This window comes from Cygnus atratus, chromosome 4 (genome assembly GCF_013377495.2).
Source record: "Cygnus atratus isolate AKBS03 ecotype Queensland, Australia chromosome 4, CAtr_DNAZoo_HiC_assembly, whole genome shotgun sequence".
Classification (NCBI taxonomy): Eukaryota; Metazoa; Chordata; class Aves; order Anseriformes; family Anatidae; genus Cygnus; species Cygnus atratus.
This window is the reverse complement of record NC_066365.1, coordinates 34,817,512-34,834,470: the sequence shown is the minus strand read 5'-3', so window position 1 is coordinate 34,834,470 and position 16,959 is coordinate 34,817,512. Positions and strand designations below refer to the sequence as shown.

Sequence of the window (16,959 nt, the reverse complement as noted above, 5' to 3'; positions counted from 1 at the left end):
AATGGCATAATTCCTAAAAATTTCAAGGTGCAAAAATCTAATTTTAAAATTTGAACCATACATCATTTCATCTTTCATTTGAGCCAGCATCTCTACTCTGATACGCACGAGATGCCTTGAATTTTAAAGGATAATATGCACTTCCTGACCATAAAGTGTATTTAAATAGATTCTGATATTCCAACAGCAGAGGACATTAACTTCATAAAAGTAATGTGAATTTATTTTTATTCTTTAAAAGACCATAAAGATTGTCTGGTTAACCAATCAAAGATAAAAGAAATTCAACATTAGTGTTTCACATAAATCTATTACTTTCCCCTTTCTCTGTCTGTATTACATTGCTGTCTTTCATTACAGGCATGAGAGTAATTCTTTTCATAACATTAGCTAATATAAGCATCCCGCTCCTTATTGCTCTGAGAATACCAAAGACACTTCATGAAGTTCATTGAAATGAAAACAAAAGAGCTAAGCAATGTAGAGATATTTTAATATGTCTGTATTTAAAACAATGTAATAGTGAAAACTTCCAGCACAAATAAGGCATTTAAATTTGTTCCAGAATTTACTACTACTGAGACACACCAACAAAGGCTTGTGCTTTCAGGCAGCACATAACACAATCCATGTGAATTGCTGCTGGCCACAAAAAACACACACCTTATAGATACTGCCATAAAAATTCAGCAATAATCAACATCAAAATGTAATCAATATCAAAATTTTCAAAATAGTGACAAATTAGGAAGACAGCGTCATTAGGACAAAGATAAAGCAGTTATATATTTTAAACTGACGTAAAATATGTGTCAAGATGCAATAGTTTTATTATACCAGGTAACAAAAACATAGTTACTCAGAAATACCAGTTTTCAAATAAGTATACGCTATTCAGAAAATGTATCTGAAAAGTAGCATGTCTGTGTAATTAAATATGAACTATTTGGTAGAAAATGTAAAAACAGCTGAACTTTGTACTTTAAGATTGCAAAAATGAGCCTTTTTCAGACCACGAGCACATAGAGAACCCACCAGATATAGAAGGAAAACTCCTAAAAGGTCCAGATCCCCAAACTGAAACGTTCAACTCAAGATACAAGTTTCTAGGCATCACTGCCAGCTTTCTTCAATTTAATCTATGCTGCAATAAAAAAAATAAACTCAAACTGGAATAAAGGGAAGACTGATGTTTTCTCACTATATTCTCAAAGGTATTTAAATACGAAGCAATCAGGAAAAAAAACACAGAACCATATATGATTTAAACTGTTACCTGCCTTATAGTCAAGATAAAAATTCCTGAATTCTGATCGGGAACACTTTCTAACTTAAGAAAAGAAAAAGACATATGCAGCCAGGGTTAAAGAGAGCAAAAGCAACAACTTGCAAACTAGCTGCTGTTTACGTATGCCTCACCACAGCCTGTGTATTGGACTGATGGAAGTAAAAGACAAGCATACATAGGGGAAAAAAACACAGTAGATAATTCCATTACCTCCAATAATCATTATTTAAAATATCTTGTTATATGCAACGAGAATTAAAAATAATAGAAGTAATTAATGTGAAGAACTGACTCTGTGACTTAGAACAGACATTGTTTCTAATAGAGGAATGAGTTGAGGATGGCACTGGCTAAGAAGCATCATTTCTTTTCTTCTAGAAATTGTCACTTGCTTCTTCCAAACAGTTTTAAGCTTATTTCTCCAGTGTTCAATTATGACTCACTACATTTCATAAATAGTTTATATAAAAGTATTCTCCACCTGTAAATTGAATCTTATTTACATCTCTCCCTTATTAAAAACAAATATATTTTAATCCAAGGGACAGCTACCCCACAGTTAGCATTTTATACCATGCATTCTTATAACTATTTCTGTTAACAGTTTACAGAGCAAAAATAGCTACTGATTATTACTAGAAATAGACTTCACAATAAATACACATGGCATTTTAATCAAACAACAGAACAAAGTTGCATGAAATATGAAGGACCAAACTGATGCTCACATAACTCTCTATCCCCATTGAATATTCTGTTAACTTAGACTCAAGCTTTCCCAGCATTTCCTATCAAAGAAAATGGCAGAGCTTGTCTTGTTCTAATCACTAGACATCTACAGCATCACCTCCACCATTACAGAATCACACATTTCTTTTCTGCAGATAGGCACAACTTCTACAGAATTGCTGGAGAATTATCTTCGAGAATATGAAATTTCCTAAGTAAAGGAAAGAAACAATCCTACCTCTGAGGTAAGTTCTGCAGCTACATATTTTCCGGAAAAAGTGATGGCTTCCGAACATGGCTCCAGCCATACAAATTTAAATTATTAGTTTTTTAATATCTTTTAAGACACACATAATTGCGTTTTCTCATTCTATCAATGTGTGAGAGAACATCTGCCAGTATGAAGCCATCAGAAAGGCTGGGTCCAAGAATACCTTGTTCCTGAATCCTAACTGCTTTAGACAGGAAGAAACAGCTGCTGAACTCAGAGATGTCCCAGACCTGTGAGCCAAAGGGCGATGGGGAACACTCAGACTGGGGAAAAAACAAAACAAACAAACAAAAACACAGAAAAAAAGGAGAAATGGAGAAGAATAAAACAGCCATAAGTCTTTCTGAAATGGAGACAATTCCAGGAAAAAAAGCATAGATTTTCAGGACTACAATTATGGATGATTAACTAAAGAATAGATTTGTTTGATTAAATAGTGGGGCAGAATAGTTAACTGGGAGACCAGCACTCACTGGCAGAGAAACAAAAATGCATAGATATATAGATACTAATAACTGGGAGGAGAAATGGAAGCTGAATGAAAAGCCATGCAGGCACGCGTAAGAGGACAGCTTGAAAGGATTATGACATTGTATTTTACTTTCTCGATTATTAAGTACAAGATAATGTTTTTTCAAGACAGTTTTATTCATTATATTTTGAGAGATTCCAAACTGTTTTTTGTTTGAATAAAAAGAAAAAAAAAACTTTTTTTTTTTTATTCAAATAGGAACATTTTTATTGACCTTCATTCGCACCAATGAAAGACAACATCTACTAATCAGAAATAACTTCCTACAGCTCTTGAAGGGGGGTTGAAAAGTTAGGATGAAATACCAACCTTAAACAGAACACATTTCCTTTTTCTTTCCTTTTAACAATGAAACTTTCCTAACAGAGAACTTCCTTCTCTTTGATTCTTGCCTTTTAAAATATCACAATAAAGCAAGCATAATTTCTCACGTTGGCATAACTGATTGAAGTTATTCACAGTAAATATAATACTCTGAAAGAAAAAAGGCACATACCTTGCAAAGTCTAATGGTGGGCAAACGGTCTGCTCTATGAACCTCGGATGCTCCAATGGGCTTTTTATGACTGCTTGAGGCAGCACATTCATTTCAACTAAAACAAATACACACCACGTTATTTTAAACAATACCTTCGCAAAGATCCAGCTTCTTTTTATGTCACATCCCAGTTAACTCTCTTTTATTTCCATTGCACTGTGTGTAATGCTGGGCTCCAGTTCCACACAAATATTTTCAGGACTCAGCATTATCTCATTAGGCCATAATGCATAGGAACAGTTATGATCTTACTTTCAATGGTTTTCTCTGTTACATTGGACTGTTTTTCATTTACACAGAGGCAAGCAATGCAGGAGTCTTACTTGCATGTGATTCCCCATGCTTCCTCAAGGTACGCAGGCCCAAGTGTTAATAATATTCTAAGTTAATACATAAGGTGAAAGGATTGAACATGCAGTGTGCTATGCAACAACAGGCACTGCATTAACATTCAAAATAACACATAATTGCACCAGTAACAACCATTTGAGTAGAAAATCTAAGTAATACTACACTTGCAACACAGGATTTTACTTAAAACAGAAGCACAAAGCCCCACAGTTAGGTAGAATTGTCTAGCTTGTCATTCTGAAGTACATAAATGCTAATAGGACTTTTTTGTCATATAGAGCTACTGTGTTTTTTCCCCAAGTATTCATCCTACACTTCGTACCATTAAAGTTTCAGCTGCCAGTTCCTTCATTTTGCATGTCTGTGATCTGAGGACGTTAGCAGCAGGAGCACCCTTACTTTTAAATTTGGTTTAATGTAGGTATTGCATGCCCTGCTGGTAGGCCTCAAGGCACAAACTTTTAATAGGGATGGGAAAACAGAATATAATGGGGTGGGGGGTGTTAACTATTTGCTACATTTGACGGAAGGAAATTTCTTTTACGGGAAGAAATAGATATGAATCATCTTGATATGGAATGATTGGTATCAGACTAGCATAGTATTTTATATATTAGCCTTTTGTGAAAAAAAAAAAGCCATTTCACTGATGAAAGATTTTGCTACAGCTATTTTGAAGTATTTTTTGTACTGTTACTTTGAATGGAGTAGCAATAAACAACTATGAGTTGAAAGGATAACTTAATGTGATATTTCCTTTCAGTCATTCTTTGAGGTTTAGTACTAAGGACAAGTGTGTTACAGAAATAAAAATGTTATTTATAAATAATTTGCAATTAGAGGCAGCAACATTTTACACAAGTGTGCAATTGAAAGAAGAAAATACCAATAAAAGCATATAGGTAATTCATCACTATAAAAGATTATGCTTCTTATAGAGAATGACAGGTTTGTATCCATGAGCAATATAGAAAGGAAAATCTCTTTCTAGGAAGATGCTATTGAGCGAAGAGTACTAAGTAAACTTTGTAACAACAACATTGAAGCCCAGAGAAGAGGCAAAGCTTTCTACAAGCCTCAGTTCTGAAGCAATGGGTGGAAAAAAATTCAAACAGACCAGGGCTAAATGGCAGGTGTTGAATTTGGCAGGCAGAAGAGCCAACTATCTGCAGTAATGGGGCAGGAAACTTAGGGATAGCAGCTGTAAGGAGGCCCAAAAAAACCCTGTCAGAGCCACTGCAACCACCAGAAACATCTAGCTTTAACTAACGGGTAGGAGGACTTTGCAACATGCCACAGGTCACAGGCTCCAGGTGGGTCCCATAAGGGACCTGGCTGGAGCATACACCAGCTCCTCTCTGGTCCCCACACTTCAGGCTCCCACCAGACCTTAGTTGAGAACGTGACAGAAGGGCTGGCATGCAGAGGTCTCACACTAACATAAAGCACACCGAATAAGCTTTTCTGAGTCCATTACTGCCTTGCAAGAATTATAACTATTGCCCTGACTTCGACATCAAACTCAAAGCTTGGGAATGGGAAACAACAACAACAAAACACAATCAAGACTCACAAAACTACACACCAAAAACAAAACACCAAAACCAGCCTCAATTTACTCTCTATTATGTTTTTATTACAGAGATGAGATGTTGCTGTCCCAGCGAAAGAGATGGTGTTTTTCCTTTACTTCCAAGATAACTGTAATATTTGCAGACCATATACTACCACAGAAACACATGATGGAAGGTGTTAGCAAGACAGCTTTCTGAAGTGTGCTACTGCATTCTCATAAATTTCTTTGGTAATCATTTAAAGACTGCCAATCTCTTTACATCTTGTTCCTTCATTATGAAGTTCAAGCTGCATCTTATTTACTTAACCAAACACCTAGGGAATTCAACAAATGACAAAACAGCCCACTTTGGCACTAAGGAAGTGCTACCTCTAGCTCCTCTTGAAACCAGTAGGAATCTGCCCGTACTCTGGAATCACCCCAACATGCATTGAAGCTAAAGGTAAAAGGCCAGCTGATGGGAATGGCATTTCCTGGTGCATTTTAGGTGGCAGAGAAACTTCCTAGTTCTTCCAACAAATTTTTGAAGCATGCTTACATCTAACCAGAGGATGGGTATTTCCCAAGATGGAAAACAGCCCAGAAGTAGCATAGCTACATCCAACCATCTTTGTGGAGATGTTTGCTGCTACCTTGCACCCCATGAAACAAAAGGATGCCAGAGAGTGACACAACAGACCTGTAGCCAAGCTGCTTCGTTATACTGAAAGCACCGATATGACTTATTAAAAATTCTGTATGTTTTAAAGTCTACAGCTTTTTTGACTTAATTTATTCCAGATAACCTGCATTATGTCACAGCCCAAGGCAGCATTCTGTTCCCCCACACTCGAGCCCCTGCCCACTATAGGGTCTTACAGCATTTCCTAGCCTATACTGACTATGAGCCAGGAGCATTTTTTTTCTCCCTCACTCGTTAACCCCCCTGCATAACCTAAACCCTAGCGCTACCTCAGCCCCTCGAAATAAATGAATAAATAAATAAATAAATAAAGTTTTTGAACTTCCCAGGGGAACGGACCTCTCCTCATGGCGCGGCGCAGGACGAGACCCTCCCCCCGGGAAGGCTCCGCGCACGTCGGTTACCGGCCCCCCTCCGCGAAATGGCGGAGCCGCCCCGCGGCCGGAGAAGGGGGCGCCTGGGTCGGGGCCCCGCGGGCTCGGCTCCGGTGCCGCGGCCTCGCCATGGCCATGGCAACGGGGGCGGGCGGCGCTGAGGGCCGCCCTCCTGCTGCCGCCCTCCTCAGGCCGTCCCGCGGCCTCAAGCAGCAAAGCCAGGTTTAGAGCACGAGAGGCATGGAAGCTGTGAGAAATATGCGCAGCTCAAGTTTTTAAACGTTAACAGGTCTTTGATGTCAAAACTGCGGAGGGTTTCTGAAGTCCCGGCTCGTTGGACGGTAAGGGACGCTGATGGTTGTTCCATCCAACCTGTAAGAACAATGCTCACAAAAAAGTCTTCGGCTGTCTGCAGTGGAAAGGAAAGGCAGTCATTAGGAAATATATACACTTCAGCTAACTGAAAGCTTTAGTGTGCTTTCTTGGAACTCCAAGAGAAGCATATCTCAAAGCTAAATGAGTTTCTGAAGCTGGCAGGCAAAGAATCAGTGGCAATACTTACTGATAAAGGGAATTTTATGGGTAGTATTTTAGGTTATAGGTGAACACTTCTAGTGAACAAGCTTTTTTTCCTTTCAGGACCTCTTGTCTTCTCAGACATACTTCAGGTCTTTTGAGCAGTTAAAAAGAGCAAGCAGAGAAGCCTAGTCTATGTCTAAGAGACATAACATGAAGACTGGGTTTAGGGAAAATTCTGTCGATGAGAGCCCACAGCCTAATTTATTCTAACAAAGGAGCTTTCTTCTAAGGGACTGATCAGCTAGGGAGTCTGGGAGCTTTTAAGAGTTGGAACTACTGAGAAAGAACCAATGAATTTTTGGTAAGTGTGAATGAAAATGAGAAACCATGATCAGGATGCCAAAGAGTACAAAGAGCACAGATTTTTCAGTAGCCTCTGTTCTAACTGTTGGAAACTTGACACCAGCAGAAGAGGTCATTTTTAGTACAGATTTGACCTAGTTTTTATTGCTAAAACTGTTTGGAAAACTGGCATGTCAAAATCAATTGTTATGATCTATTTTGGAAGGATCAAGTGGACAGAAAGCACTTCAAAAATGGCATTACCTGTTTCTGAGTTGATGGCAATCGGAAGCAAATGATCTTGAATGTTTATGGGTCAATGTCCTAATGGATAAGTCAGAAGTTGACAGAGTACTTAGCTGATATCAAATCACACTATAGAACAGCATGACCTATGCCTTACCCATCTATAACATACAGGGAAAACACTCGTGTACTGTGCTGATTTTCAATCTGAGTGACACATGCTTGAGGTCTCATACTGCCAGTGTTAAAATGTACTTGGAACTTCAAAATATTTTAAGTGTCAATTTCCTAACTCAAAAAGTGTTGCGTCCAACACAGGGGAATTCTATATTAGACCTCACCTTGACAGATAAAAAGGAATTGATCACAGAACTAAAAATTAGTCATAGCTTAGGTATAACTGGTAATGATTTGATCACATTTGTTATGTGCAAACAGAATTAAGTCCAAACCAATAATATATATACTTAATCCTTTGAAAGGCCTAATTTTATGAAGGTGAAAACTACTATAAGATACGTCTGTTGGGATAAAGAATTGAATCTGAGATGGGACAAGGTTAATTGGAAACTGTTTAAGTATGTTAGCCCAGATACCCCCAAAGTCATAATCCTGAGGAATACATTTTTCAGAAAGCTATGTTGGTTAACAAGGAAAACTTCTATGAAATAGAAGAAGAAATGTAGTATCATACTTGTACACTGGAAGTTAGAAATTGTAGAAAATGACTATGGTCACAGGCAAAATATGGAACTGCCAATATAAAACTCAGTAAATAAATAATTTGATAGAGGACAGGTAATTTCTATTAACATGTGCTTCTGCTAAAAAATTAAAAAAAAATAAAAAATAGATCCTGGCAAGCAGACTTTGTTTTCATAATGAAGCTGCAGGTTTCACATATAGATTTAATTAGACTTCAGCAACACATTTGACTTATCATACAGCTTTTTGCATGAAGTGCTTCTATACATAAACTTACAAAGAAAACTTATAGAAAATGGGAAAAAATTGGCAGATTTAAAATTACTGTTAATGTTCTGGAATAATATCTGAAGTAGTTCACAAGCAGCCATTTTACACTATGGGTATGTCTGCTGTGTTAAACATATATAATTCATTTGACTAGGAAGCAAAGTAAGATTTCTTTTTTTATGGAAACATGTTCAAAGGATCCTGAGTGCCAAACAATGTGTAACTTAGAAAGGACACTCTTTAACAAAGAATCAAAGGCAGTCTCTACCTGTGTAGTAACATAAAGAGGCAATATCCTTTCTGTGGTTAAGGATGAAACCAAGTCCTATTACAGTGCTGTGTTGTAGCACCAATATAATTGGTCTAGAAATGTTTGGCAGGCAGGGGAAAAGGTATCTGTTCATGGAAAAAAAAAGTATTTTCACTTGCTAACAACTTTTGTTGTTACCATTGGGTAGGTCATCTAATTTTGTGGGCACTGGTAGTGTCCAAGGAAGCATAATATTCTACAGCAGATAAACTTTGCAAAAACCATTTGTGTGAAAAATGCATTTTCTTGACTAAAACTTGGTTTCCAGATATTGGCATATTCAAAAATCTAACCTAAAAAAGTGCAATGTATTTATCATTTTGTATAGGTGTTGCCCTTAGGAAATGTTTGTTCAGCTTTAATGGCTGGGTGAAGATGTGATTACTAATATATTGTTTGTGCTTAGATGCAGCAATGCCAAAAACTTATCAAGACATTTCTGGATAGTCTTGAATACTGCTCACAACAACAGCTAAGAATCCCTGCACTATTTCTTTATCCATAAAAAAAAAAAAAAGGCACTAAAGTTGTTAAACAAATAAAAAACAAAAAACAAAACAAAACACAGTGTAATGATTCTTGTATGTACTAAAATTTTCTAGGCCATCCCTCATCTTCAAAATCATCCCTATCATCCCTCTGCTTTAAATGTGCTGGAGGGAGCATCATATACAAAGCTGGCTTTTGACTCCTGCCTAGCTGTCCATCTTCACCCCCTGGTAGTTTTGATTTTGTCTGTTACCTGTTGACCTGTCTGCTAAATATATATATAATAATTGAACTGTCCCTACTCTTCCACTCTAGAAGAGAGGGAAAGAAAGTGATAGTTGGGGATAACTCAAGTGATCATGGAGAAAAATATGAAAAGAAGAGAAAATGTCAAAATGTCAAAAATGCAAAAATGGGGAATGGGACGGTAGCAATGCTGAGCATTCTACCAGGCAGCAGTTGGTGTAGACTTGTACAAAGTACACGAGAAGTACAACAGCTAGTGCAAGCTGCTGTGGAGACATGACAGGATGATGGAACAGGAATAATCTCTAAAGAGGATTTCTTAATCAAACTTCCTCCTCCTCCAGGCTGAGAACCAGGGTCAAAAGGAGGTCGGTGAGGACATTCTGCAGCTCTGTGAGACCTCGGATGGCACACTAAGCTAGGTACTGCTTTGGTATGAACTTTAACCAAAAGTTGACTGTGGCAGTAGTGTTGTTCTTCATACCAGGTGAAATACACAGAAACTAAGAAAACCAGAGAATTTCTGCAGACAAATCTTGTAAGGTTTTGCAGCTGATACTCCTAACCTCAATTTTAAATGTTTTGTGTGAAATTTCTTTAAACCAAGTAACAAGAAACCTACCACTTCTCAAAACAAATAATCTTTCTGAAAAAATGATTATTTTTTTCTATGCATTTTTTCCTTATACATGTGAGATGTAAACAACATTTCTACCTTTCAATGTTACTATGTTAGTGAAATGTGTAGCTTACTGTGGTTATCATAGGCCAAGTACCTCCAAAAATGGTTTTCTTGTACACACAAAAGGAACCACTTCTCTAGGTACTTTATAATGTTTTTCTTTCATAGTAGACTTCAAGACTGCATTTACGGGTTTTACTCATAATCACTCTGTGATACCCCTCTGGTTTCTTCAGAGATGAGCATGAGGAATTTTTGGATTAGTATGGAGTCCATTTCTGCCATGTGTTGATAAGCTTCTTTGTCAGTCGATAATGGTGATGCTGCAAAACTTGGTCAAGTGCTAGCATGAAGTTTGCACTTGAATAAGTAAGCAGGGTAACCACATCACAAATAGGAGTAAATGTAATAATTAGCCACTTTAAGCAAGTCTTACATTTTGTTCCAAGGAAGGCTGTGCCAGGCAAGACCTGGTACTGCTTTCTTTGACAGCAATGAAGAACTTTTGTATATAAAAGTTATATTTCCTGTAAAAGCCATCAGTTTTAATTTCAGAGGCAGTTGTAAAGCACAACAAAAACTGGATGATCTGCCTCTGATTTTTTTCTTCATGGCAAATACATATTTATATCTGAGTAAGTAGTACCACATTGACTAACGATTTTCAATGTTCTTCTAACGTGGCACTTGCATCCTGTTTAACCAGCCTCAGGAATGTACCATCATGTATTTCCTCTTTTAGCTTCCTATTTGAGTGATGAGTTGGAGACAACAGTGCTGATGAAGATCAAACAAACTTACAGTGTAAAAGTTACTGTAAAGATCTCTAGTCTTGCTATTCATTATATACATATTATGCATCAATATACTACATCATTGTCAAGCGCCATTACTGGCATAATAGGTTTAGGAAAAAGCCAAATATTTGAAAAAGAATGCAAGTCTCCAAAATCTTTATTTCATGGTTCTTGTCATGTTTCATCTTGCTGTAGCTTGCAGCTATTACTTAGACAGAAATCTTCCACAGTAATATTAGAGCAAAAGGATTAGACACCATCAGGCTTCTATTTATCAGACTCTCCATTTCTCTCAACTTGCATAGTTTAAACACTACAGTGGGGAAGTAAGCAAAATAGGACTGTGTTAACACTGCTCTAACCTGCTGGTGAGCATTTATTTATATAAGTTGTTCCATTCACTTCAAATGAAACCATTCATATGACTAACAACTTGCTAACGTAAGTAGCAATTCTTCCAGGTTTAGCTCTAAACCAATAGGTGTAAGGGCTGATATAGATAATAGGAGGATAAATCTAATTACGGTTTACTAAAACAAGCAATGGTTATTTCATTAACAATCTAGTACGAGTGCTTATGAAAGTATGGAATGTGCCTTGGTAAGAATAGGTACTAGGGAAAAAGGTATGCCAAAAAAAAAAAAAAGTTTTTTTTTTTTGTTTTAAATATATAATCTTACAAAAGTAGCATTTCTTCAGCTATTGAATTAAGGGATTGAATGGGCAAAAAATCCTCTTATTCAGGCCTTATGGTTCTGCATGCCTCAAAATTTGAGTTTTATGTTCTTCAAAAGAGGGTAGAAACATTTATTTGTAGTCCTGGAAGCACCAGAGATACCACACTTCAATTTTATGGCTATTAGAAACCACGATTGAATTCACAGAAACCTAACAAATTTCAGAAGTATCTAAACCACTAATTATTTAATCTGAGAGACATGTGTAAGAATAACAAAGAGGTGGCATTGTACAAAGGTTTTACTGGCATTTGCTGAGATCTTTTAATAAGCTTATTCATGAATGGTGGGGCTGCAAGTAATAGTGCTTTCCAAAACTCAGGCTGTTAAGTCCTATGTCATGCCATTGTAGGTCCTATATTATACATGCATTAGAGAGAAAACTGCCCCAGCATTGCTGTTTTGCTGTTTATATCTTCTCTCCACCTTTCCACCCTACCTCCCAACCCTTTGCATAAACTGAAATGCATCCCACTAATATCTGATCCTGGTTCTGTGGTTTTGTTTACTTATTTCAGGTATTATTACTCATAGATTTATGGGTATGCCTTAGATAGATTTGCACCTACTGAAACATTTGTAACATTATCATCTTATTTGCTTTACCTGTCTAGAATACCTGTATAAGAAGTTAATCAAACTACATCACTGACTCAGCTCGTAAGTACAACTTTTTCATCACCATAACGGTATCTACGTGACATCCAGCTTATCATCATGAATTATGGGGGAAAGGATAAACAACCCATTAAGAAGTTAAAGGCCCACAAAGGTGCAGTTTGATAAAGGATAAAAAAAATCCACAGGGTACATATAATAAGATCTCTCTCCCCTGAAGAGTGATTATTATCTTTCTTTCATGAGCGTCAAAGACCTGGAGCTTCTCAGTGCCTCAGGCAAGTGAGTTTGAAGGTCTCCTTCATGACTGAATGGAAAATAGTAATCAGAATTTAGGTTAAGACTGTTTATTCTGTACAGTATTTTTTAGAAAATGTTTTATGTGTAGAACTGATATTAATAACTGATAGAAACAGCCACTGTATTAGGAAACTTTACTGTGTTTGTTGTATTCAGTGTGTCGTCGTCTATTTCATCTGGTATATATTGGGACAAGCTTTGTTTCATGGAGCACTGGGCTAAATAGCTCTGCCTAATACACTTATTCCCATTTAATTTGTGCAGTCTTCAGTCTGTAATAAATGGAAGCCTGTGTAAAAGAGCAGTGACTTACAGATAAAGATATCTTTATAACCCCAAGAGAAATATGTTATTCTTAAATAAGTTTTCATTTCCTAAGACAAAATATCCTTACTGTATTGTAATTAATTAAATATGTCCTTTTCATGCTAATAGAAGGGAGTAGTATTTACATTTTTTCAGATTCCTCTGAGTGAATTTCTTGATTCTACACGAGGTATGACTTGTGGCTGAACTAGGATCTAACTAAATTAAAGGAGATACAGTCAAAATTAATGACTTAAGTGATGACAATAGAATCATCCTGAACAGTTCTTTTCCTTTTCTGTTAGATTATGCCTAAGTTGGTGAAAAAAATCATTTGACATCATTAGAAAGATTGCCAACAAAAGGTGCTCATATTCATTTTGTTGAAGAGTACTTTTTTTTTTTCCAATAAGCTGGAACTCAGAAATTTTGCACTTGGTCCCTCAAGATTGTTTAAACTTCTGTTAAACTAAATGGCTCTTAAACTTCTGTTACTGATTTCTAGTTCTGGTGACGCCCATTGATTGCTTTTTATCTTAAGCTAAATTGTAAACAGTGACAACGCTGACAAGTAACTACATATTATATATTATATATATTATAGATAATATTTCAAAATGGAGCCTAGCCTCAGACCTTTGTGCACTGCTGCAGTGTAAATGAAAAATAACACTCTGTTAGCTGCACAGAACAGATGCCTTTTGTGGTCAGTAGATCTGAAATTCTCTTTCTAGCTGACTTCTGGAACGCTGTCAGTGACAGCCAGTGTTGCCTTTGGCCTAATCCCTATTGGCCTGTGATTTATATAACTTGTTCAGGTAGGAAAGTACCCAGTGGAGGCTTACCTACGTTTTAAATGCCTACCTATTGAGGTTTATAACTTTAAAGTAGCTGGAGTGAAAAAGGCATAGAAAGGTAGTATCGAGGATAAAAATCACATGGCGTTGTTATGTAGTCCTAAGACATTTAGTGTATCATGCCAGAGACAGTTAAAATCCTTCAGGGCAGTAGGTCTGTGGATTAATGGATGTTTTTTCTCCACTGTAAACTCTTTTGTATCCATAAGGCTAAGAAATGTTGCTCTGTAGGTATAGGAGATGTTTAAATTGAACTCTGGAAACTGCTTTGGGGATGAAAAGTACCATGTAAACATATCCTTCCACTTTAAGGACTTACAGGTACTTACCTTCAAACTGAACTTGAAGTTATCCATTGTGATAAAAGCATTGTATATATTAATGTAATTTCATATTCTGTCTGTACCAAATTATTTTGTGGAAGTTTCTGATATATTAGATTGTTTTTATCAACCAGCCACAACAGTGACACTGAAATTCTAATGGAGGCCATTTTAACATTCCCCATCAGTTACATGAATACAGGCTTCATTTATTAATTGTATCTGATTAGCCACAAGGCAAACATTTAATTAAACCTTGAGAGACAATAACATTGCACATAAATTATCCATTTAAGAGCACGTAGGTCTTTATATTTCATTAAAAATTGTTTAACCAATAACCACACATCTTAAGCTCAATCTGTGTTTGCACAGATTTGAAGTCAGAAAATCCCCTAGTGCATTGCTGTTTTTTCAGACATTTATTTCTTGATGCATTTTGATTTGTATTTACTTGCCACTTGTTCATGCTGCTTTCCTGATTAGTGAGACTGTCACTCAAATCATGTATTAACAATTGATTAAAGAAGTCCAACCAAAATTATTTACTTTTTCAATTATTTCAAAATAGTCTAAAAGGTACAATAGGTGCTCAAGGAATTGTTAAAAGTAGAAATCAAAACAAATACAATTTTATATAGCTATATATTGAAGTCTTCTGCTTTGTATTTTTGTTCCTATACTGCTATTTTCTATTCTTTTAGGACTGAGGAATTCCTACAATAATACATGCTTGCTGTATATGTTTTTCTACAAGCACCCACGCTTTGCTTGAGTTTGAACGGATCATTATCTGCCCTGTGAAGTAACTCTAAAAAGTGCAAGTACCCTCAAAATAATCGTGGTCAGGCATGGCATAAGCTTTGTGAGCAGGTCATTTTTCTTCAGTGAATGTTGTGTACCCACTACATGTTCTGAATAATGTAGACTGAGGCAAAGACATCTGACAAGTAGGTGAGTAAAAAAAAAAAAGAAAAAGAAAAAAAAAGTACCTGATAAAAAAGAAATATGGTTTTGCTAATATAAAACAGTTTCATTTTTTCATACAATTTTAAGACTTGCAGCCCAACCTCAAAGTTGGGTTGATACTAAATACTATTTTGCTATCTAATGGTGTTCTATAAGGAATATAGGGGAGCGTTATGTGAGGTTTCCTTGATTTTTCTTCAGTGTATTTTTGTCGATTAAAAAAACACACAAGTATCAAAAACATTTATGTGTATTAGACAGTGCAAGTATTTCCTGAAAACAAGTCAAAGAAGTTCATATAAATGTCAGTGCCAGTCCACATACCTGCTGCCCTCTTTACCTGGATTTTGTCTTGGCAACACTTAGAGCAGGGATTTTGCCTTTCTATTTTCAAAGTGTCCTATTTTTAGGAGTACTGGAAAAACAGCTTCTACGTCAATTGTGCAATGAAAGCATTTCTGAAAATCATTTCTGTGGGGTGCTACCAAAGTTTTGCCAACAATTACTAGTAATAAGATATCAAAACCAGACAAGCTACTTCTACTTGAAAGAAATTGCCCAGCTTAAGGACGTGAACTCCACCAAGCGAGCCAGTAAAACAACTAAACCTCTTTTATCAGGTGGACCCCCTAATATCCCAAGCCAACCTTTTTCTCTTCAGGTTTAGGAACAGGGACAGACTCTGTGACTTACTGCCTAATTTATTTATCTTTTTCCCCTCTTTTGGAAAGAGTTTTATTGTAGATTTGGAAAACAGAGGAAAAACATCTAGAAAACAATTATCAAAAAAAAGTAAGCAGACAAAAAAAGCTGAAATACAGTAGATTTGCAAACTGTCTGTGAAGTTAAATGTAGGTTACTCCGTTCATGTACAAAGATATTTAGATGGCAAATGGAAACTAGCTGCTGTGAAGCGTATCACATTCATATATAATTGAAGCACCCGAGTGTAAAATAGTGAGGCACAATAGGTGACAACTGATAAAAACAAGAGAGGAAGTATAAAACAGGGTACAAAACTCAGGGGAGTATAGAGAATATCTAACACTGGCTGAAGAACCTACAATAACTGTATCTAAATTACCAGATGATACAAAAATAATAACTGAGCTGCTGAAGCCAGAGAATTCAGTGAAATACTGCCAACACACAGAGCTTCTGTTGGTATGGTACTATGCAAACCAGCAATAAATCAGTAACATTTGTATGATTTTCTTCTTCTCTACCATGCAAAGGGAAGATTTTTACTGGTTGCAGGATGTGCAGAATGGATAGCACCAGTTCCACAGCATAAGCCACTGTCCTGCTGTGCCTGGAAGAACAGCTTTACTCATTTGCTATGGATCTGCCTCAAAATAAATTGTTCAGTGATGGAATTGCCATTTGTTGCTCTTTATTGTTCCTCAGTCTGCAGGGATGTCTATGTATAACTTAAGGTAACACTGATCCAGTCAAACCTTACCCTTTTTCTGCTTGCTTATCTAATCAAAGTAACATCTTCCAGAGAATGAAATTAAAGACAGCAGCTGGCAGTGACAATTTAAGAGCATAAATCCTGGAAAACATATATTGCTGTGGAAATGGGTATGCGTGCAGTTGCAGCAGGCTTTGACGTAAATGCCTTTGTCTTGTGGTGTCCACATGGCCAAAACTGTTATTGTAAGTTCTTTTCAAAACGTAAAGCAGAAGTTTGTATCAGAGAGTTCATTACAAATTATGCTTTGGGAGAGCACATTGTTTATTGAAAATGGATTTTCTTGGCATCGATTCTTCTGTGGACAAACTTCACACTATTGTAACTGTAGTACACAGATGTAGCATTTTTACATCGGAATTTCCTCAGATTCAAAGAAATCAGGCATATTGCCTACCTTGCTCTATCTTGGCCATCATTTTCACAAA

The 16,959-nt window shown here is 36.6% G+C and overlaps 1 protein-coding gene across 3 annotated transcripts in view; it reads right to left on the bottom strand.

The window, feature by feature from the left end:
* Positions 1-16,959, bottom strand: part of TTC29 (tetratricopeptide repeat domain 29) — a 204,567-nt gene that overhangs the window by 119,013 nt on the left and 68,595 nt on the right. For 2 of the 3 annotated variants that reach the window (XM_050710240.1, XM_035547159.2), the window contains one exon: positions 3,317-3,413. In XM_050710240.1, the coding sequence (XP_050566197.1) occupies positions 3,317-3,408 (92 nt within the window). In that variant the 5' untranslated portion in view covers positions 3,409-3,413. Of the gene's footprint in view, positions 1-3,316; positions 3,414-6,306; positions 6,329-16,959 lie in introns of those variants that run through there. The other variant, XM_035547170.2, reaches the window with a different exon arrangement.